Source organism: Vidua chalybeata, chromosome 13 (assembly GCF_026979565.1).
Source record: "Vidua chalybeata isolate OUT-0048 chromosome 13, bVidCha1 merged haplotype, whole genome shotgun sequence".
In the NCBI taxonomy this organism is placed as follows: domain Eukaryota; kingdom Metazoa; phylum Chordata; class Aves; order Passeriformes; family Viduidae; genus Vidua; species Vidua chalybeata.
Window position 1 is genome coordinate 13,537,292 of NC_071542.1, and position 22,219 is coordinate 13,559,510.

General features: G+C 46.9%; 1 protein-coding gene across 2 annotated transcripts in view; it reads left to right on the forward strand.

The window, feature by feature from the left end:
* The window catches only part of NTRK3 (neurotrophic receptor tyrosine kinase 3), a 204,178-nt gene that overhangs the window by 180,404 nt on the left and 1,555 nt on the right, over nucleotides 1-22,219 (forward strand). Inside the window, exons 16-17 of one of the 2 annotated variants that reach the window (XM_053954740.1) lie at nucleotides 3,490-3,564; nucleotides 20,225-20,383. In XM_053954740.1, coding sequence (XP_053810715.1) covers nucleotides 3,490-3,564; nucleotides 20,225-20,383 — 234 coding nt within the window. The remainder of the gene's footprint in view (nucleotides 1-3,489; nucleotides 3,565-20,224; nucleotides 20,384-22,219) is intronic. The other variant, XM_053954741.1, reaches the window with a different exon arrangement.

Genomic DNA, 22,219 nt, shown 5'->3' on the forward strand with positions numbered 1-22,219 from the left:
TGAGTAGTTTTTCCCCTCCCCCTGACTGTGAAACTGTTTTTCTTTCCCCTGTTTTAATTTGTTTTGTCCAAGTGTGGTTTCCAACACCTGCTAGAGGTTGCCTGCATGCAGTGTGCTCGTTTCTTCCTCCTGTCCCCACTTGGAACATCCCATTAGCCTGAAAGCTGTGACAGACAGGGAAAAGAGCTCAATGCCTTATTTTAAGCAAGATAGACTCTCCTTTGGTGGAGATCCATCCAAAATGTGTTTCACTGTGGTGTCACCAGAAACAAGGAAGGATTTTGTACACAGTAGGTCTGAGACACTGATGGTTCTGGGTTTTATCAAAGTGGGTACAAATTTAAATTGTATTTAAGCTGATTTAAACTGCAGCTAGAGCCGAAGAAGGTAGACAACCTTATGCCAACATATTATCCCAGCTTCATGATTCCAGCACAGGTGGACCAGAAAGAGTGTGGGTGGTGAGCTGTTCATGCTTTGGGAGGAGCACTGCTACTTACAGTCCAGCAAGACTGGAATATGCAAATGTAAAACCCTCCCCTCATCTTGTCTAGGTTGTTAAACCTCACTGCAGCCCAGCTGGCCACTGGCCTCCTCCTGCCTTCCCACCTGCAGGACCAGGATCTCAGCTCTCCTTTTCCATGGGTGCAGCCAAGAGATCTTTTGTTTGGTGACACACTGAGCAAGAAAGGTGGGGAGCTCCCCCAAACCTCGGTGTGATCAGCAAATAAACTGGAGGCAGAGAAGTTATAAGCCAGTTTAGTGAGATCATGGATAAATTATGCTTTGCTTCATGACAAACTGAAGGCCTCCCTGAAAAAATTAAAATGCAAATATCTTCATCAACATCCCTAATTAAGATGCTTGTATGGAAGGAAACCACTGCTTTTCTTTTTTCCTGCTGATTTCTGCACAGTCAGAGTTTCTCCAGGCTTTCCTCTCCTGCTCCCCCCAGTTTCATAGCCCTGCCTCTCTCAGCCCCAGTGAGCTCCTTCTCCCCCCCCAGCTGGGTGGAGAAAGCCCCTATTTGCAACCAGTTTTAATACCCAGGCTGTTTAGGGCTTGGCTGTCAAAGAGAGCGTGTTCAATGTACAATCAAGGGGCAACGATGCACAAAATTGCACACACACACGAAATGGGAATCTTTTCTCAGTGCGTGTTGAGCTTTGAACGCTTAAGTGATTCCACCTCTCTCTTCCCCATCCAATTATGTGGGCGACACATGATAAGATTCCTAAAGGCATTAGTGAGGGAAATCTTTATACTGCCTAATCAATAGTGTTCTGCTCAGCAGAAGGCATCTCCCCACTCTGGCCTCAGCCTTGCTTCTGTTTGCCTTCTGAAAACACCTGAAGTTGACATTCTCTCTATTTGGGCTGTGGAGACCAAGAGTTAAAGCAGCAGTGTATCTGTTGATAATCTGTTGAGCAGTGTATCTGTAGTTAAAGAGTTTCTTTCTTGCTTTAAAGAAATAAAGAAACCAAAACAAAACAAAAAACCAAACAAATATAAAGAGAAAACCCTGCCAAGCTCACATGTCAGAGTTTTTGGAAATGTTTGCTGTGTAGGCCAGAGGGACCTTCTGCCCCTTTCTGCTGTATGGTCCTTACATGAATGGCCAAAAACCTTATAAGCAAAGACGTTGGATGATAATTTTTCTGAGCATCACTGAGGCAAGATGCCAGATTTTATGGGCCACTAGACAGATCCAATATAGCAAATCCTCTGTTCCACTGTGGATTCTGAGACCAAATTATCAATTAATGTGAAGCATTAAAAAATCCAAATCCCTTTTAGTTCCCTGCAGTCATTAGTGACAAGATACAATATCTATAGCTCAAATGCTTTGCCAGCATCCCCTGGCAGCAAGGCAGGAACTTCATTCCTATTTTTTCCAACATATATAAAAAAACATATGAGATCAGTGGTTTTTACTCTCAAATTCGGCTGCCTCTACATATTTACTTAGATGGAGAAATAAATCAGGTTTGGGTTACTCTCTGGGTTAGTTATTTGTTATTGCAATAAATGCATGGTAATAGATCTGACAGAGGGAGATGTTTCCCTTTCAGCTCTGCGTTTGAGGTAGAATTTGCTTTGTTCTGCACTATATTATATTGATGTTTTTCCCCCACTGCTGGATGACTTCATTTGCTCTACTTCTTTCCAACATCCGTGCCTCTGCCACAGCTGGCTTTAGGATGCAGTTTTATGCATAGACTTTTCTTTTGTTTTCCCCCAACTGTAATGCAGAAGCAATTTAAACAACCAGCATGAAACAATTTCCTAAACCTCTCCCCCCACCAATTCCTACCTCAACTTTTTGGGAAGGGAGGTGAGTCAGTCATCCAATGGACAATCCCCCAGGCAGAATGAGCTGTCAGCTACATTCAGCAGCTCAGTTTCCACTGCAGGCTGGGCAGGTGCCCAGGGCAATGACCAGCTGGACACACCCTGGGGCCATATTTTTGGGTATTCCCCAGGCAGTTCTCAGCCTGAGTTCCTCAGTAGCACAGCCAGAAGTGTACCCCAAAATCACTGTGTTCGCCAACTGCCTTTCCATCTTGGGATTTTATCCTAGTGGGAACACAAACATCTCACTGGAAAGTCAGCAGACTTTATGCCTCTCATTTACTCTCAATGTGCTCACTGAGATCCCTACCCCTTTTGTCATCTCCTATTCTCCAAATCTTTCCTACTTTGATGCTGAGGAAAATGTAGTGCTGTATTTCCTGTCCCAGAATTTTGCTTCCCCTGTCCCTTTCTAAACTTCAGTTTTCTGATTGCTGGCAGGTTTGTGGGTGATTTGGAGCTGTGGGATCAGCTATTTTCTTCCCCAGCCTGCGACAGTACTGATGGGACAAAGACTTTTGGGCCAGTGTAGGGTGATGTGCGAGGTGCTTCACTGGGACATTTGGCCAACAATACCCTTAACTCTGGCTGCCCTGAGCTTGTTCAGTGAAGATATCAACCTGGGCCTTATTCTGCTGGCAGAGGCAGATGAGTCCCTGCACTGTGCTCAGGAGGGCTGACAATGGGCAAGAAGCAGGATGCTAAAGTACCAGATTCAGAGGAAATGCTCAAGCATCCTAAAATTTCTCTTGACTGGAGAAGAATTCTGTCCCCTCAAGGGATGACATTCTGTGTGACCATTCTGTGTGGCCTCACAGTCCAAGGAGAAGTTTCAGGAGGCTGAGCGCCCCTTGGCTCTTGCCCAGCTCTCCCTCTCTGTGCACTGGTGCAGGTGACCGTGTGGGCTGCGAGGTGGTGGTCACAGGGGCCAGAGGGTCTCACCTGCGCCACGCCCTCACAGCAAAGGTTGAGTACTGCTGGGATGTTGCAGCTAGAGAAAGACTTTTGGTTCAGTTAAAGACACACCCTTTCCCTTCTTGTCCCCTTGCTTCATCCCCCCCATCCCTCCCTCCCTCTCTCACCCTTCCCTTCTCTTTTGTTTGTCTCCTTCCCTTGTTCTCACCCATTCACTGTCAGGAAGGGCCGCGTCTGAAGGGCCAGTTCAGCGCAGCGTGGCAGCGACAGAGACTGGCACCGTCGGCAGCTGCAACAGTGAGTGGATCCCAACCCTGGGGCAGCTGGAAGTGGGGGACTGGTGCTGCTTGGGCATGAAATGACACCTGGGGCTGAGTGGCTTTGGGAATAGGTTGGGTCTTGTGCGTTTGGCAGTGAAGGGGCTCTTGTCTGTGATGGGAACTGCACACGTGTCTACTATAGCCACTCTCTGGGGCTTCTCTGGATGGTGAGATAATATGGGATGAATGCAAAAGTCCTCGGTGCCACCTTCCTCTGTGGGTGTCCAGGCTGTGTCTGCACTAGGGGACAGTGTGGGCTGTCATTGTCCTGTGATGGCAGCAAGTACAGCATGGTTTGTCTCTATGCAGCTAAACTCCCACATGCCTCCAAACAGGGTGGCATTTGCACTACTCACTGGGGCTGTCCCTGACCTGTGTTGTCCTCTCAAGAGCTGCTTGGACAGTTAAACTGGCATGGCCAGACCGTTTGGGCGGTTGGATTGTCACATGCCAGCCCTGACAGCTTTTGTGTGCTGGTCTGGACACAATCTGATTGTCTGAGTGGGTGTCTGCAGCTGTGATTGAGGGGATGTCACCCAACACTTCCCACTGCTGCTCCCATCCCTTGGCCAGAGAAGAGGCAGTGAGGGCTTGCTGTGAGTTTGAAGCTCTGACAGAGCAGAGGAGTTTGGTTCTGCCAAGGGTGTGGCTGAGGGGAGCCACACGAGCTGTGTGAACCTGCTGAGGGTTGGTGACACCTCTGTTCACCCTGCCTCCCTCCCACAGAGCAAAGCCAGCTCCATGGAGCTCACTGCAGGATCCTCAGCTCAGTGTCCCTTCCAGGAAGCTGCAGGGCTGCTGAGGCTGAGCTGCAGGAGCCTGAGAGAGCAACAAACATCCAGCTTGGTTGTCTTGTGGGATTTTTCTGCTGGCACACAAGGAAATGATCTGTTGATCCAGAAAGTTAGGGAGTCTTTGCTTGAGTCTGTTTTGGAAGTGGATGGAACTAATCCACCCTAAGACACTGAACAGAGCAGTTATGACCCCTCATAGTTTAAGGGAGGAAAGTGATGTCTTCCACAATTTATTTCCCAATAACTTCCCTGTGCCAGCAGTCCCAGAGATGGGCATAAATATTTGCAAAGGAGTCATGTCTGGGATAAATCACCAGGTTGGGTCCAGTTGCCCCAACCTCCCTGTGGCTCTGTGAGGGGAGCTGTTTGCTCCTGGCCAGGCGATGCAGGATGGGTGTCAGGACCACTCCTGCTGCTCCTGAGAAAGCCTACAGCAGCTGAGTGGATCTTGCAAATCCTGGGATATGTGACAGAGCAAGGCTCTGGCACTTCCTGACCATTGCCCGAACCAAATGGGAGTGTGAGTTTAGATATTGCTGATTTTGCAGGGGATATGTCAGCAGATAAGAAGATTTGCCACTGAAAGGTGATTTTGTTACACTTATGCCTTTCTGAGCCAAAATTGAATTGTGGGGTGTGGAGGGGAATTTAGTTCTAAGCACTGATGTAATTTTGTATCCTTGGCCCTGAAGGCAGTTTTTAAAAAAATTATTTTCCCCTGTGCCCTGACACTATTTTGTTGCCTTTGAATCATGTCCTTATGACAGAACAGATACTGGGGCTGACCTTTGCAATGTGACATAATAATATGTGACTTCTTTATAGCTCTTTTCATTCAAAATGCTTGGCACACTATGAATCTGATCTTGCAACCACTTGCCACTGGGCCTAGCACTCACTGCTCCAAGCAATCCCTGGGGAAGCCAGAGGAGCACAGAAGTGCTACACCTGGTATTACTTGCAGGATCAGGCCCTGGAGAAATGTAGCACATCTGTGAATAACCACATTTTGGAGAGAGAAAGCCTTTACCATCTCATTTATCATTTTTATTCACTATCAGAATGCTGTGCCCAGCACTAACGTGACATCCTCCCCTTGGCTACAGTGTCATGGCAGGTGATGCTGGGGCAGTATTCATAGCTATTATCTACCACTCTCTTGATTTTTTTTATTATTTTTTTCCCAGCTCTAAAAGCCTGTTAATTAATTAACTCCTTTAGCTTATCCTGCACCATTTGATCCTGCAGAAATCACAGCATTTTATCTTATTAGCAAGTAGGAATCAAAGAATTAAAACTATTAGGGGGAAAAAAGAACATTATCACTTTCCCTCGGCATCACTTCTGAAAAAACCTTGCCCTGTACCCAAGCTCAGCCCCCAGGGCTTGACAAAGGATGGGAATCTCAGATCAGTGAATGCTTGGGCTGAAAACTGCTTTGTGCTCTGCTATGCCTGTTTTGAAAGGGAGGGCAGAGCCAGGTGCAGGGAGAAGAGTCCAGCAGTGAGATCTCAGACCTGGACTGTGCTGCAGGTCCCTTCCCTGCTACTGATGTCCTCTGCCACCATAGGAAATTCCATTAGTTCTCCTGTGCCTCAGTTTGCCATTGTTAAAGAGTGATCCGTGTTCGTGCTCACCAAGGAGACTCACATGAAAGTAAGATTGCAAGGGATTACAGATTACAGCATTGGGAAACAGGTAAGTGCCTTAGGAATATGTAGGGAGTCTGTGAGCTGAGACATTTGAGTTTCAGTTCACAGAGAGTGAATTTTGGGAGTCCTCAGTGGCTGGAAAATGCAAAGAAGGCAGCAGGCAGGTTCCTTGCACCCACCTCTGCTTGGTTTGCTCTAGATCAGTAGAACCAGGAAAGATAACTGCTCCACCCTATTGTTGATGAGAATTTGTTAAATCTGGGGATGGGGACCCACTAACCATCATCAGGTACCTACACAGTTCACCACTGTTTGCCATCAGCAGAGCACTGCATCCCCACCACACCCTCAAAAACTCCTTTGAAAAATTACTTCATTAGGAGTAAAGAGATCTGGAAAGGATTCCCTGGATCATCAAATCCAATCCCCTGCTGCATCAATCACATCAGATTTATCTTTTTCATAATCAAGCACCACTATTAAATGTGCTCCTAAGGGGAAGAAGACAGTCCCAGAATCCCATTGCTTTAAATCGTAGCTGCCTCTGATTTCCAGTCTATGCTTAGTCATGGCCCATTTGTTAAACAGCAGGTACCTGGCAAAGAAGCAAGAAATTTAACACAGTTTTATTAAAATAACCACCCAGAAATCCTCGCCACAAAAAACTGCTGAGGTTGCAGAAGAGAACATGCAAGGTCAGGTAATGATAATGGGGAGGCCTGAGTTCACTCTTGCCTCTGCCTTGTAGAACATTCACGTCATCACCTGAGATCCAGGTGGGGAACAAGGCAAAAGTACTCACAGCACAAAGGAACCTTTTTGCTATTCTTCGCCATCATTTTCATTGTGTAACCCTCTGTCTCTCTTGCCAGGTATAACTAATGCTGAGCTAAACATTTGGCTATTTTTTTCCTTTTGCTGACAGGCTTTTCCCTGCCATTTATAGCTTCACTGTACAAGCCATTACCTGTGCAGCATTTTTGAGAAGTCAGTGAGTTCACAGAATCGTGGGATTGTTTGGATTGAAAGGGACATTAAAGACATCTAGTCCCCCTCCCCTGCCATGGCCAGGGACACATGCCACTGGACCGGGTTCCTCAAAGCCTCCTCCAGCCTGGTCTTGAACACTTCCAAGGGTGGAATTTCATCATCCTGTTTTGCAGATTAGGAAAGGAATTCCAGAGTTATCAGCCATACTAACACATGGTGCTTCAAGGGCAACTTTTAAAATGCCCCTGGTTAGTCCAGTGCAATCTGATTGACTCCAAACCATGCAAGTGCTACCCGGGCAGAGAAAGGTGCCTGGTGCAGCAGCCTGTGGTGTACATTGCATGCCATGAAAATGATGGGATGCTCTAAACCCATGATTTGTCCATCTTAATACACAATGAATGGACAGAGGGGAGAAATTGGTGAGTACAAGCTCAAGTGTAAAAACTCAGTGTAACCCATCAGTTGTGATGGCCTGGCCCAGCTGTGACCTGATGGCACAGGGAGGTGGTGCTTAGCTCAGGCCACTGCTGCACAGAATGGCCAGAGTGACTAGGGAGGAGGGCTCCTTTGCCAAAACCAGGTTTGGAACTAGGACGCTGCAATCCTGTGTTTGCTTATTTAACTTGGCAGGTATTCAAGTGAAACAGGCTCAGAGGGGAGATATCAGAGCTGATCTTGGTACCCATGAGTGGGATTTTAAGTTTCTATTTCAGTGCTCATGCTTGGAAAAGAAATGCAAGCAGACCCTCTCACCCTCCTTTTTCTTTTTTTTAAAGCACTACTTAAATGTCATAATAATCATATAGTGCCCACCTTAATGTGCCGAAGAAATTAAAATATTTTATTAGTCTATAATCTGAAAATCATTACTGTGCTTACCATAAAAAACTGCAGGTCTTCAGAGGGAATGATGTCAGTAGGTCTGAAATGAATGCAAATATATTTTGTTGCCATGAAGGTAGCAGGGCTCAGACAGACAGCCCCCAGCCCCAGGGCAGCAGGCTGTTAGCATGGGAGGGAATGAAATGCATCTCACAGTGGGGAGGGAGAAAATGGATCTCTTGGCTTATCTTCCTGGAGTTTTGCAGGGTGAATGCCTGGGTCTGGGCCTGGCTGGTTGGGATGGTTTCAGAGGAAAGCATTGGTGCTGTTCCCACCCACTTCCCTTGCAGTGAGGGTAAGGAAGCACTCCAGACAGCTCATCCCAGCATTGCTGAGCTGCTCGGAACCTCTGGCTCCATCCTGCTTCCACTGACAGCACAGGTGCCTGTTCCCCTCGGGCATCCACATGCTCCTGGTGCCCCCTTCCTTCTGCAGATGGTTCTGGATGTGTCTCTCCAAATTAACTGCTGCCCAACAGGCAGGAGACAGCTGCATCCCGCTCTAAGAAACCAGCCCATTCCCACTGCCTCTGGCAGCTGGGTCCCGGAGAGGCCAGGTGACAAGGCAGTCCCTGCTTTGGCCAGGTGACACTGGACTCTCCCAGAGCAGTGGCTCCTGGGTCCATTGTCCTGCACAGAGCCGGTGGGCTTCTGCTGGTTATACCTCACTGCCTTGGGTGAGCGTCAGATGGTTCAAAGATTAATTACCATTTAACTGGCTGTATTTCCATCTCTGTGGAAGGCTGCAGTGGAAAAGACAGGAGTACTGGGATCATTTATCCTGGTGTTACACAGCAGATTACCCTGTACTTACGAGGTCACCAGTTACTGTGTAATTAGCCCTCCAACGCAGGGAAGTCTGTGATGGGCTTCCACACCACTCTCCTTCCTGGTGCCAGAGAAGCAGAGGGATGGCAGCAAAATGCAGGCTGAAGCCTCATTAGGTGCATTTAAAGCTGTTAAATAGTTTAAAATTCAAGCTGGGGGAGGTGCAATGAGAGGGTAGCAAGGCCACCTGTACCTGTCAGAGAAAAGGAGCAAAAATTCCCTAGAGCAGTTTGTCTAGGAAATGCAGGAAAGCCAAAACAGAAAGGAGGGCTGTGAGGGAGATCCGTGTGCCAGGCAGCTGAAAGGCAAAAGGCTTTTGCTCTTCACGTGTCACCAGGAACAGCTTTGCCAGTGGTGAAGGACTCTGCTGAGCCAGAGACCCTGTCCATGTCCTTGACCACGCCGTGGGATGGTGTCCATGGGGCCATGGAGGATGCTGCAGTGGATCAGGGCAATGCCTCTTGCTCCAGATCACTCTCCTCCATTTCTCACGTGCACCCAAATCAAACACCTATTCACAGAGCATTTGGAAGAATGACAAATGCCTTTGATTATCAAGCACAAATTCCAGTGGCAGCTCATTGCATCTCTTGAGTGGCTAATAAAGCACCAAGCCCATTCTGATCAATATACAGCAAGTAGTGCTGTAAAGTGAGATTGTGCCAGCCCCAGGCCACGTTGCATTTTGTCTTTTTAAACCATGTCCTCTTCAAGCCAAAGACAGTCTCTTTTCAGTGGCAGCTCCCTAGAATTTCTGGCTTTCAGTGAGCCAGTGAAACAAATGCTGTTCTGAAGTCCTCCATGTAAAGAACCCAAATTAAAGAGCAAAGTGTGTGTCTCTGCAGCAATCATTAGTTTAAATACTCTTTTATTACATAGTCACATGTCCCCAGTTCAGCCCCACAAAGAGCATCCATATGGTCAACAGCTTCTGAAGAGGTGAGGCAGAAACAAAGACAGTGTGAAGCCATTGATTACTGAGGATAGAAAGGGCTGTATGTAAATAATTTGTCTAAAGGATGACCAGAGTGGGGAGATGTGTTACCTGATTGCAAATATTTACGAAATTGTGAGCTTGAAGGTTAGAAAACGTTGAGAGAAGTATATAGAAGTTAGCACAGGGATAACGTGGTGAGGATGAAAGTGGGGAAAATCAGTGTGGCGAGCAGGAAATTTCCGTCATGTAGGCAAGATTTGTTTGTGATTTCCTGAGGGAGGCTGTGGGTTGTTCACTGGGTTATATGGATTGGCACCCATCAATACCTCAGCAAATGCTTTAGGGCCTGCTCTCACAAAGGAAAGGGAGAAGAATGAAATTTAATGGGTTTTTTTTTCAGCTCTACTCTCCCCCTGTAAAGCGTTTTCCTAGGCAGAGGCGTGTCATTGCGGGGGCATGGTGCACACACACCCCTAATGCTCCTGGACTAGAGGGGATTATCCAGAGCAGCGAAAGCAGCCACGGCTTTAAGCCCAGCATCTGTAGTCACGTTTATCCTTGAAGAAAGTGCTCCAGCAGTGACATAATTGAGGACTGTCCTGTCTGCTCAGCATATGTCTGCAGGGGTCATCCGTCCTTTCTGACACTGCAGAACATTAGCGGTTTTTTAGACTCACTTTCTCCTTCCGTCCTTCCGCTTGTGGCTAACCCTAATGGAGAGCTGGTGGCTAGAGACTCTTCCAGGAAAACTGGCCTGTTTGGAGAGCTGACTGTCTTGGAGCAGTCCTATATTAGGGCAAAACCAGTCAGATGTGTGCTACTGGGTGCTGGGTTTGTGCAATGGCCCCAGTGGGGCTGGTTGGGCGGAGGGTCTGGCTGGCTGCAGGAAGGGGAGCAGAAGGCAACTGGTAATATTTGTGATGGCCACTTAGGGCTTGAGGGCTCTAATGGCATCTGGGAACCAGGTTCCTGTGTTTGTGGGTTTGCTTATTTATTTATGCTCCTGGCTAAATAAAGTAGGGAGGAAGAATTTTAACACAGTGGTTGAAATGCATGGGACTGCAGCAGCTCTGTCCTACTCAAGGGCATCCAGACAACTAGATTGAGACTGAAGGGAACTTCAATGCACAGAAAGTCTTAGCTGGAAAAATAGAGAAGAGAACACAAAGCTTTATTCCTTCAAATTTTTAAAATTTAGCTTGTTTTCCAGCAGAATCCTACAGTCCAACCCCAGCCTCACCATCTGCACATCACCATTTTGGCTTTTGCTGGTTTTATTTCTTCCCCTTCTTGGTGCCACTGCTGCTCCCCCACGACAGCAGTGCTCAGACAGGTGCTGTCACCATCCTCTCCTGTGCCTGTCCCTTTTGGGCTGTTGTCACCATCTGCAGCCTCTCCCCTGCTTGCCACATCAGCTTTGGGCAGGGATGCTTGAGGCAGGCACAGAAAGATGTCCATGGCAACTTCCCCTAGTTTAGGTCTCAGGAAATTTAGCCAAGAACATCACTATCCCCAGTGTGTCTCTACAGTGCTGTGACTGATGGAGGGTGGGGGTAGCAGGTTGGGGTTTGCCCTGCTGTGAAATGCAGCGTTTCATTCAGCAGTGCCAGAGCTGGCACAGCTTTCCCACCGGCACTGATGGGTTTAATCACATCATTAGTAGGTGTGACACTGCAGCCTCCGATGATGGGCTCTTTATTCTAACACAGCTTTCAGCGTGTTTATCTGAGATGCCATCTGTGCCTGCACTGCCTTCATTAGGAGAGAAAGACTGTGTATCTTCTGTATGTATGGTCTGTATTTCTGTGATGTTTCCCTGCTGAGAAACCACCGTTCAACTAGAGGGTGAGAACCCACACCTGAAGGAAAGCAACAATACCCAAAATGCCTAAACGGGCCAGATAGACCATTAGGAAGTGCACTGTTGGGAGGAATCCTCAACTGGTACACAAAACTGGCTACAATAAATGATCCAGCTATTTTCTTCCTGAAAGATTTTCATCTTGATAAAGCAATAAGCCCTCCATGCTTTATCTAAAGTGCTGTAAGTTTTCATGAAGGCAAGGAACAGTTTTTAAGTTTTAAATACTTTTTATTTTTTGTACCACCATATCGTGCTTGTACATAGAAGGTTTTGGGTTGTTTGTCCAGGTTTTAGATACAAAATCATTACGATTTGTGGGTGCAGATCTGAGTGTCTAGCCTTCCCCCTTAAAAACTCCATGATATACCTTGTATATATTATTAACTGTACACTGTATATGCAGCTATATGTTTTTGTAGCTGTCCATTGATCAACAAAGTGGCAGCATGGTGTGCTCGCAGTGTTCTACTGCCCTTGACAAGACTCACAAAACACAAACCAGGCAGGAGCTGCCACATCACAGTCTAGCCACACATAAAAGAAGAGAATGCTTCCATAGAGAGGTGGCATGCCCTGGCTTGTATCAGTTTTCTGTCTGCATGCTGCCAGGCCGATGCTCAGCAAATCTGACATTAACAAGAAATAGATTTCCAAACAATCTCGCCTAATGAATTTTGAATATTATCATGATTAATGCTAAGGCAGTTGAACTGATTATCCAGTATCCAGAAGTAATGGAGCCTTATCTACATCTTGTGTAGTCCTCAGTCAGGAATGGCTTTGGCTGCAGACAAAGATGAGTGTTGTTGGTTACCCAGAGGGGAGGCACTGTCAGGACAGAGAGAGACACACGATGGAAGGGAGATGATGAGATACCCATCTGAAAGCATTTCAGCATGGAGTGATCACACATGCAGGTTCTTTATTGCTGCTATTTCCTAAGCTACATTTCTCAGGCCATTTTCAGACTTGGCTTTTATACCACCAGGTTAAGATTTATTGGGCAAATATTTTTCCTCCTTCCCAAAGCCAGAAATTGGGTTGATTTTCATTCTCTGCATGGCCAAAAGAGCAGAATCCTAATGGATGTGTTTCTTGCATCATGATGATTTAACTTGACTTCTATCTGATTAGCTTTTGAACTATTAAAACACCTTTTGTAGCATTACCAGGGAAATGATAATGCAGATCATTCATGGGAAGTTTCTGTTGGCACAAGCAGTCTTTGCAGACTCCAGATCCCCTTTAAAGCTTCTCAGAGTTCATATCCTAGTGTTTGAGATCATGGCTTCTGGAGCTTTTACTCAGATGAACATGGAGTGGGCCATTCATCTACAGGCTGATTGTGCAGCTGTTTGCAAGCAGTGAGTGCAGATGCTTTGAGTTTTGGGAAGAAAAGGTGAACAGTTGTAGTAAGGTGCACACCAAGCAGATTATTGGCAAACATAATTAAAAGTATATGTGCAATTTCTCCTCTGTTTCCCTTGTCTTAACCATCTTCTGCATTACCTCTGGCATTTTTAGACAATAGATAATATAACTGAGAGGACTTTTGGGCACAGGCAGCTCTTAGAGCAGCAGTGATTTATCTCAGACCATTTTGATGTAGCAGAATTTACCTCTAGCTACAGCCACCCCTCCATGTCTGCCCTCCCTCATTTGCATAAGTAATTGGCAGCTTGTTAATGGCTCATTAGGAATGCTGAAAACCGTGGGATTAAAACACACTCAGTGGAGCAGAGATGAGGGGTAGAGGGAGGGGCGGGTGGAGGAAGGGGAAGGTTGCTGTCCCTGCTTGCAAATTACACTGCTTGATTCAACGTGATTCAGAATTACAGGTCATAAAGCAACTAGATTGTTAAATGAAGTAAGGAAAAACAATGTCAATGGCAGGTTTTATTTTTAGACTCATGTTTAAACACAGTATGTGCGTCTAGGGGGAACAAACAGTCCCTTGCCAAACAGGCCTACTGACAGCAGGAAGCTCTCACCCCTTTCTCAGTTTCACATTAACCCTGCCTGGTCAGTGTTTCCTGCTCCTGAACAAGTCCATCTGGCTCCTTGCATCATCTCGTGGCCTGGACATTTGCTTCCTTTTCCCATGTTCTCTCTGGGTAAATCCAATCTTGCCTCTAGCAGCAGGCAACCAGCAAGTCCCTTTCCTTGGGATGACTGGGACACCCAGCACAGCTCCACTCAAGTAGGAGAAACAGCTCCAGGTTACTTTGTGCATTCTGTACATCTCAAAAATCCCTAGAAAACTGCTGTGAGATGTCTTCGGTTGCTGGCACGCAGGGAGGCAGGCAGCCAGCCTTTTGCTGTGGCACTGCCAGAGCCTGCAATGCAGGAGATGGTTGGTGTAGCCAGTGAGAATTGTGAGAGGATCGCATCTGCTGTTCCCAGAGAGTGGAGCGTGGTGAGGACACAGCCAAGTAAGTTGAAAAGTTTGATGGAAGCTTTTTGTTGTTTGCTGGCTGTTTAATCTCCTGTTCAGCACTGGCTTGACAGCAGTGACTGCAAAGCACAAGAGGTGAAGGCAAGGACAGGGCTATGATGGCTTTTGAGTCACTCAGAGGAGGCCCAGCCTGTGGGCTGGTGCAGCCACAACACATGATGCCTTTCCATCAGGAGAACACCTTGGGGATTTTTAGAGGCCAGGGTAATTCTGGCAATGGTGCAGTCTCAGATATAGCTAGGACCTTTCTTCCTGGATAAGCTGAAAGGAAATTACAGATAAAGCACTTGGGAATCACATCCAGTCATAATTTGCAGTTAAATTCAGCAACCTCTGATCTAAACTTGGGTACTTAAGAGCCTACTAAGGTGACAGTTGAAACTATGAAGTGGGGACAGCTAAGGTTCAGCAAAGCTCAGCTCTGTCTGGCGTGTCAGAGTTAATCCCTCTGCTTTGTAAAAGGTGCCCAGGAATCTGTCAGGACTCACAGAGGCAAAATACTGGCACATCTGAAAAATTTCTCAGTGCAGCTGGATCCAGGCTGAAGGCAAGGAAGGAGTGTCTCCTCCTGGGTCCCCAGCCAGCAGCATGTGCTGCTCTGTGTATCACCCTGAGAAGTCATCTCCTTGTGCCCCAACCTGAACTGACAAACATTGACTCACGAAGGCACAATCTACAGAAGTTTTGTTTGTTGTTCTCTAAGAGCTCAACTTAGCCAAACAGAGCAGCTTTGCGTCCTTCTTGCTTTCATTGCTTTTTTTTTTTTTTGCCCTTTCATCCTCTCAGATGACCCTGAGAGCCACCTGTGGCTCTTATTCATACAAGGCTGTCCAGAGCTGCTGAATTAACAGCGCATCCTGCCTGCAGCAGGAGTCAGCATGTCCTGATGGGGACTTACAGCTGGCTGCTGGGGAAGGCTCAGAGCTGGATCTCCAGCTCCTAGAGCTGAGCTCTAAAGGACATATGATTTGGTGTGGTCCTGGCTGGGATGGCATCCAGGCCTGCAAGGAAAGAAATCCCAGGTCACCCCTACCTACAGCAGCAGGAACAGAGATGGCAATCAGAGAATGTGTATCTTATCACTAGGTTGAGTGGAATTTCCTGGAGAGGAATGGTGCCAAGGTCTCCACTACTGCTATGTGATTCTGTACAAACTCAAATGTCTCCACTTCCTGCACGAAAGTGGGAAGTTCGAATAATGCTGCACGATGCAAAGACAGTAGTTCTTGTGATCTTCCCAAAGCAGCAGCAGAGTCTCCATCAAGTGTGCCAGAAGCAGAAGGAAAGGTGTCAAATGACCTTGGAAAGCAAAATGTCAAATGACCAAGGAAAACAAAAGCACTGGGGTTTTTTGTTGTTTGTTTGTTTCTTTGTTTTGTTTAGGTTTGTTTGGTTTGGTTTTTATTTCAACATTGCAAAGGAAACTGCACAAAATGAAAAATAAGACACAGGCTAAGAGCATGCTGGGGACAAATCCCATTCTGAGCTGAGATCCGTGGAGGTGCCTTCCAGCTGTGAGTGTGGAAAAGATGGCTCAGAAGTTCCCCTTTGAATGCTGCTTTGGGCTACAGCTCTGGTGCTGCTATGTGAGCTGGGAAGGGGGAAGATGTTGCTTCCCACCAAAAGCTGCCTTTAATGTGCTTGTATCTGTATTCCCACCAGTCCTAAATTTGCATGAGGGTTTTTCAGCCCTACTCTGGTTTTGATTTTGAGGTTATCTCTGCTGGTGGCCCAAACTGTGGATTTATTGCACAGTCTTTGCTGAACACCGCTGCTCCACTACCTGCTGCTATACTGTCAGACTCACCAGGGGATAGCATGTCATCTTTTCCTTTCCTAATCAGCTGGATGTCATTCAGAAAGCTGGGACAAGGAGAACTTTTCCCCCAGACACTAGCTTTCCTGGGTAGCAGACAAACCTCAAGCCTTATAATACTACTTGTACATAGCACTTATATAGCTTTACATCCTCAAAGTGCTGTACTAGCATTAAGTAATTATCTCTCTCCCTAATGGCCATTAATGCTGGCCTTTCATGAACCTCCCCCAGCTCCCTGAGGTTCATATCTAATCCAGCAATAAGCTGCTCAGAGGGAGGAGCTGGCTATCTTGCAAGTCCATGGGCTTGGATGTGTAATGAGGCTTCAGAGCAGGGGCCAGGTGCCCCAGAGTATCAGAAACACGGGGCTGTGGACCAGGTCATGCCCTTGGGAGCATCCACTAGAAAGGGATGGAATCGAGTAGGTGATACTGTGATTTTGAAATGGAGAAGAAGAAAACTTTGCCTGCTCAGAGGATGTGCACTGATTGCTCTATTTATTACCAGGGTAGCATTGTGAACAGAAAGAGCAGAGCAGTGGGAATAACGTGTCAGTGTGGGCATGGGGAGTTGATCTAGGGAGACAAAGTTAGCTAAAAATGTCAAACAAAGCTAGACAGCCATGGCAATAGGATAAAGAGGCCAGTCTGCAGATCTGTGAAGCATTAAAATAATAAGGCAAAAGGGCAAGCTTGGCAGCATCATAGGATTTAAAGAGAGGAGCAGAAGAGGATTTACTTGTCTTATTTGCTTGCAAGCGGAGCCCTCTTCCAAGCTATGGAGTGTGTCCAGGGGAGATGCTGTAATGCCACTGTTTCAGGACATTTTAGCCTTGGGGAAGGTGAGCCCACCTGTTAGCAGGGCTCTCCCAGCCCTAGCTCCCAAAGGGAGAAGATGGTGTGGGAAGATGACATGGCTGTTTTAGAGAAGTCCCAGAAGTACCATGCTCTTAACAAACACCAGTCCTGCATGGTCACTTATTTCTGAAGCCTGCTAGACCCAGCTCTGAGCAAGCAGAGGCAGAAATAAACTTTCACCTTCTCCCTAAAGGCATGGTAATGATTCCTTCCAAAGCCAAGGATATGCCTTGTAAGCTGGCTTTGCAAAAGATGAAAACAGCAGCCATTTTTTCAGCCTGATTTAATAGCATCATTTTGCTTTTATGCTTCTGGCAATGGCTGGTCCTGTAAAACAAGTGTGTAGCTGTGGGAATCACATGCCAGCCTACAATGGCAGAACACAGCTCACAATCACTACACGTTAAGCAAAGGATTTCTGTCACCCTGGACACACTCTGCTTCCTGTGGCATCACTAGCACAATCCCTCTGTGCTCAGCTCTAAATAATTTTGCTGCATCATCAAATAACAGGGTATGGCTGACTGCAAGCCAGGAGGACTTGGTGTTCACTTACTGCATAGCTTCAGAGCAGGGCCTTCCCTGCCTTCCTGCATCTGTTTTCTCATCTGTGAAATGGGGACTTTAATCCTAATCAGTTTGCAAGGGAAGCAGTAAGGGATAGTCAAAGGCAATCCTTTAAAGTGTAATAGTCAGCCTTATGTGCTGGGTTAGACATTGGAGTGGGTTTATGGTAGAGTTTAATTGATGCCTGTTCTGCTTATGGCTGGTAAGTGCAAGGCTTAATCTTTGCTCTCAAAAATGTGGCACCCTGTTTGAGATGCAAAGGATGCCTCTGCAAGGAACACCTCCTCTCTGAGCATAGCTGGGCCATGTTTTGGGATACACAAATTTTTGGGCATTGCTTGTTTGAATTTTATTTCCCAGATTAATTTGATTACTAATTATTACCAGATTAATTTGTAGTAAAAGCTGTGTTTCACATGGCTGGGAGGAATGCTTTGGCTGTTCCTGAACTTCAACCTATGAGCTAAGCCAAGGTTGTGTTGTCACATCCTTGGGACAGCTTTTGACTGTCTATGTCATTTTGCTGGCAGGTCTTCACCAGGGTGTGTCTAGAGGAGATCAAAGACCTTGACTTTATTTTAGCTTATTAGAACTGAGATGGCACTGCTGGCTTCTTGGCTCTGTTTCCAGGGCCACATCCTTGAGTGGTGTAAATCAGGACCCTCCCTTTCGAGCAGTGCTGCTGTGGTACTGTCTGTGTAAGCTGAGGGCCTGGTTCAGACATTCTGAACTGCTCTAAGACCTCTTCAATAAGGAGTTAACTGTGCTCAGGACATTGTACTACCTATAATCGCAAATGATCCTGCAAGATTCAGGATATTGCAAACGTAGAGAGCTTTTCAGCAAGTAATCATTTTGAGATTGCTGGAAAACTGAAGAGTTAGTGGTACTTAAAGGAGAATAAAATAAGCATTAGCACAAAACAGTTTTTGCAACAATCAAGTTTGATGTATGTCCTGTTCTGCTTATAGCATTTCCTCAGAGCCCTTTGCAAGAAGGGGAAGCAACCTTGTAAAAGCTGGGAATGTAGGGAAGAGCTAAATTTGCAGCCAGGGTTTTGAAGGAACAAACAAAGAAAAGCATATTTCCATTTCCATTACAACAGAATATTCTTGGGAATTCAGAGCAGCAAGCTGAGAACACACCAGGCAAGACACCTCAAAACAGGAGGTGTGGAGCTGCAATGAGCTTTTTATCCTCAATCATCTGCACTTAGGAAAGAAAGATCTTCCTGAGACTTTTAAAAATCCTCTTTTTTGAGAGAGGGTCTGTTTCAGAGTAAGGGAAAGGGCTGATCTGCAGCCCTCTGAGTACAACTCTGCAAGCCTGAGTCTAAATGCTGCTAAACCTCACAGAAATCTGAACCCCTCCATGAAGAAAGCCAGCTGAGCATCCTATCCCTTTCACACTCTGTTCCAACACACCTCCCTCTTGCTTCCAAGCGCTGCAATGTCCCTGTATGGACCCTTCCCCACACTAGTTCTGCTTTTATCAGTCAAAGAAACCTGTGGAAAAACTGGCAGCTCAGAGGAGAGCTTTTGTTTGTAAAAGAAATGTTTTCATCCGAGCGAGCACAGCAATCTCATTACTTGGAATAGGCACACATATGCTGGAATCCTAGACAGCAGACACTGTCTCCCCTCATCCTTTGTAGGACCAGAAAGATTTCTACCTGTTTGATTCAGCTGCAGTGCTACAAAGTTATTAGCATTGCTTTTTTGGTGTCCCTAATGAGACAAGCATCATCCAAGCAGCTCCACAAAAACACTTTTCTCATCACGGCTAAAGCCTCGGACACTTTGCCCTCAGCAGAAAAAAGTGTGGAGATTTGCAGCCCTGCTGCTTCCAGCACTGCTTGGTCATAGCAATTAGCTGTTTACCCACAGATGGAGCTTCTTGTGCAGAAAGACAGCACAGAGAAAAAACTTGTTTAGGAATCTCTAGTAAAGCTGAAGGTAAATCCATCTACTTTGGAACTGTTTGCATGTATCCTGCAAGCCTCCTGTGTACCTGCTGGATTCATGTGCCTTACAGAATAGCGGACTCTTACCTGAGGAACTGCCTTTCCCTGGCTTGGCATACCCCAATTTTATACATCCAGCTCCAAACTCTCCAAAGAAGTTGGCTTTCCCTCCTCCATTAATTGATGGGCATATCCCTGCCTGTAAGAGCCTGTTCTTTGCTTACAGACCACATTTTGCAGGGTGTACCTGCAGTCATTTACATATGGAAAGCAGTCTCTGAAAAGGCCTGTAGCACAGTTTTGTGAGTGCAAAAGCTTTCATGCAATTAGGTGATGCACAGATGCCTGTGCATGGCTTTTAGAAAACCTTTCTGAAGAGGGACAGCCCTCATGCTGTATCTCTGGTGGGTGCCTCAGAGTACTGAGGCCCTGAAATGTTTTGCTGACCACTCTTGCTCTGTGTCCAGGTTCACCAGACTGTGGGGATGGAGTATGTTCTTGGCATTTTGCATTTGATTGCCTTACGAGCCCATTTTGGGTGGAGAGGATGTAATTAATCTTGGTACATTTCACTCCCTATGCGCTGGGTTAACCAGGTGGGATTGCTGGGTAAACCCACAAGTGGTAGGGGGGGCAGGAGCCACCCCAGCTTTTTGGAACAACTCCTTGTTGCTGTAATTCACAGGGAGGCCCTGATTTTGAGCACATCATGTCACAGCTGACATGACATGGGGTGCTCAGGCTCTGGAATAGGCTCTGCAGGGAAGTGCTCACCGCTCCAAGCCTAGCAGAGCTCAAGGAGCATATGGACAATGCTCTCAGGCACATTTGTGTGATTATTGTGGGATTATTGGGCTCCAAGCCTGGCAGAGCTCAAGGAGCATATGGACAATGCTCTCAGGCACATTTGTGTGATTATTGGGGTGTCCTGCATAGGGCCAGGAGCTTGACTCAGTGATCTAATTCTATGACCCCTTCCTCAGGACTGTCACCACTGAGATGTCCCTGTGCCTTTGTCCTCACCCAGGTTGGAGGACACACCATGCTGCCTATCCGCTGGATGCCTCCGGAGAGCATCATGTACAGGAAATTCACCACAGAGAGCGATGTCTGGAGCTTCGGGGTGATCCTCTGGGAGATTTTCACATATGGGAAGCAGCCCTGGTTCCAGCTCTCAAACACAGAGGTACAACAGTGCTGAGACACGTCAGCTGAAAACTGTATTTTTTGCTGTCTCTCCTTTCCAGGTTGTTTGCAACGAAATTTGTACATGGACAGTCCCCTCCTTGGCACTCCCATGGTGAAGCTGTAGGATAAGTGTCATTATCTCAGTTTAAGAGCTGGGAAAACTGAGGCCTGCAGGAATCAGAGCTCTTCCAAAGCCACGTACTGGCTAATCCTCAGCCCCTCGCCACTAAGTTCCTGACATATCTTTCATATCTTATAAACTCTTGGGGTGCTGCCAGAACTGGGGATACCCAAATTACTGCTGAGATCTAAGTCATGCCTTGAATTTTCCTGGTTTCTCCTTTTGCAGCTAAAGCTCACTACAGGCTGCAGCTTGTGAGACATTGTTTTAAGCCTGATATATCTCATGTGGCACATTTCCTTGGGGTTTTTGCTGTTGGGTTATCTATAATATGGTTTGTCCCAGTTCACTGAGGGTGGAACCCATGGAGCTTGTTTGCCCTTGTTATTTCTTTGACTAGCAAAAGTTGCAGCCCACCAGTACAGGGCTGCACTGTAAAAATGTCGAGGGAAGGCTGGCTGGGATTAGCAGGGTGTCACTGCTGAGGTTTGAGGCACATCAGCAGAAATGCATTGGAATATTTTTGCTTGGAATAGCAGGAGGTATTATAGAAGAGGAAAAAGATGCTTTGACATAGCAGTGTGTGGGAACCTTGAACATTTTTATCCTACTGTGTATCTAATGGATTTCAGAAATTTCACCTTTTGTAATGAAAAATGTGCATTTTCTGCTTTCTGGATACAGATCCCTTAATTAAGTGAGTTGCAGAGATGGCAAATCCAAGGTGTTGCTTTACAGCTCTAATACTTGCCCATTCGTGTGCTCAATGGGGCCTGACTGTACATCCCAAAGCAGCACACGCAAACATTTTAGAGGCACAAACAATGGAATCGACAGCGACAGAAGTTATTTGTCACGCTATTTAATGAGCTGCTGTTGCATTTCCCTGTGAGGGCAAATACAAACACACACAAATGAGCACAGGGAGCTTGAACATGGGCAATAGGCACGCTGGAGCGTGACAGCTCAGCTGTGCCCATGCATTGTGCCTCAGTTTCCTTTGCAGGGCAGTAGGGCTGAAAACAGCCACCCTTAATCTTGAGGGTGTATTGGTTTGCTACCATCCCCGGGGATAAAATATGATCCTTCCCTTACCTGTTGGTGTGTCCACTTCTTTCTGCCTGCTGACCACAGTATCCTGGTGGAATACTCCTGTGGGAGGGAGCCACATTAGCTCTCATCAGTCTTGTTTTTCACAGGTTGTGGAGGGATGGGCAGAACCTATGTGGCTGCAGAGGGCTGACACCTCCACCAGCTCCTGGATGCTGTGGTTTCAGAGCAAGTCACTGTGGCAGTCCAGATGCAGTGTCAGAGCCCCATGGAGAGGCAGAGCCCATGGAGGGACAGGTCAATGAGCCTGTGCCAAGCTCCTGGCTGCCAGGACTGGACCAGGAGCAAGCACCAGGCTGGCCGAGCATCACCCCTGCTGGGTGTTGGCGTTGGCAAGGCTGGGATGCCCACTCCCTCCTGTGCCACCTGCATGGCCTCGTACCCCCACAGCATTTTCCAAGGATGGGAGAAACCCTCTTTGAGCAGAGGAACGAGGCAGGGCACCACTCAGCCAGTCCATCAACTTATTTCTATGCCTTTCCTTTGCCCTGGAGAGAAAGAGCCCAGCACAGGGCTCCTGTGCATGTCCAGGATGTCTTGACAGGAGCCATAACTCAACTCCTCCCCACAGTGAGCATCCAGCAGCTCTGTGGCAATTCAGGC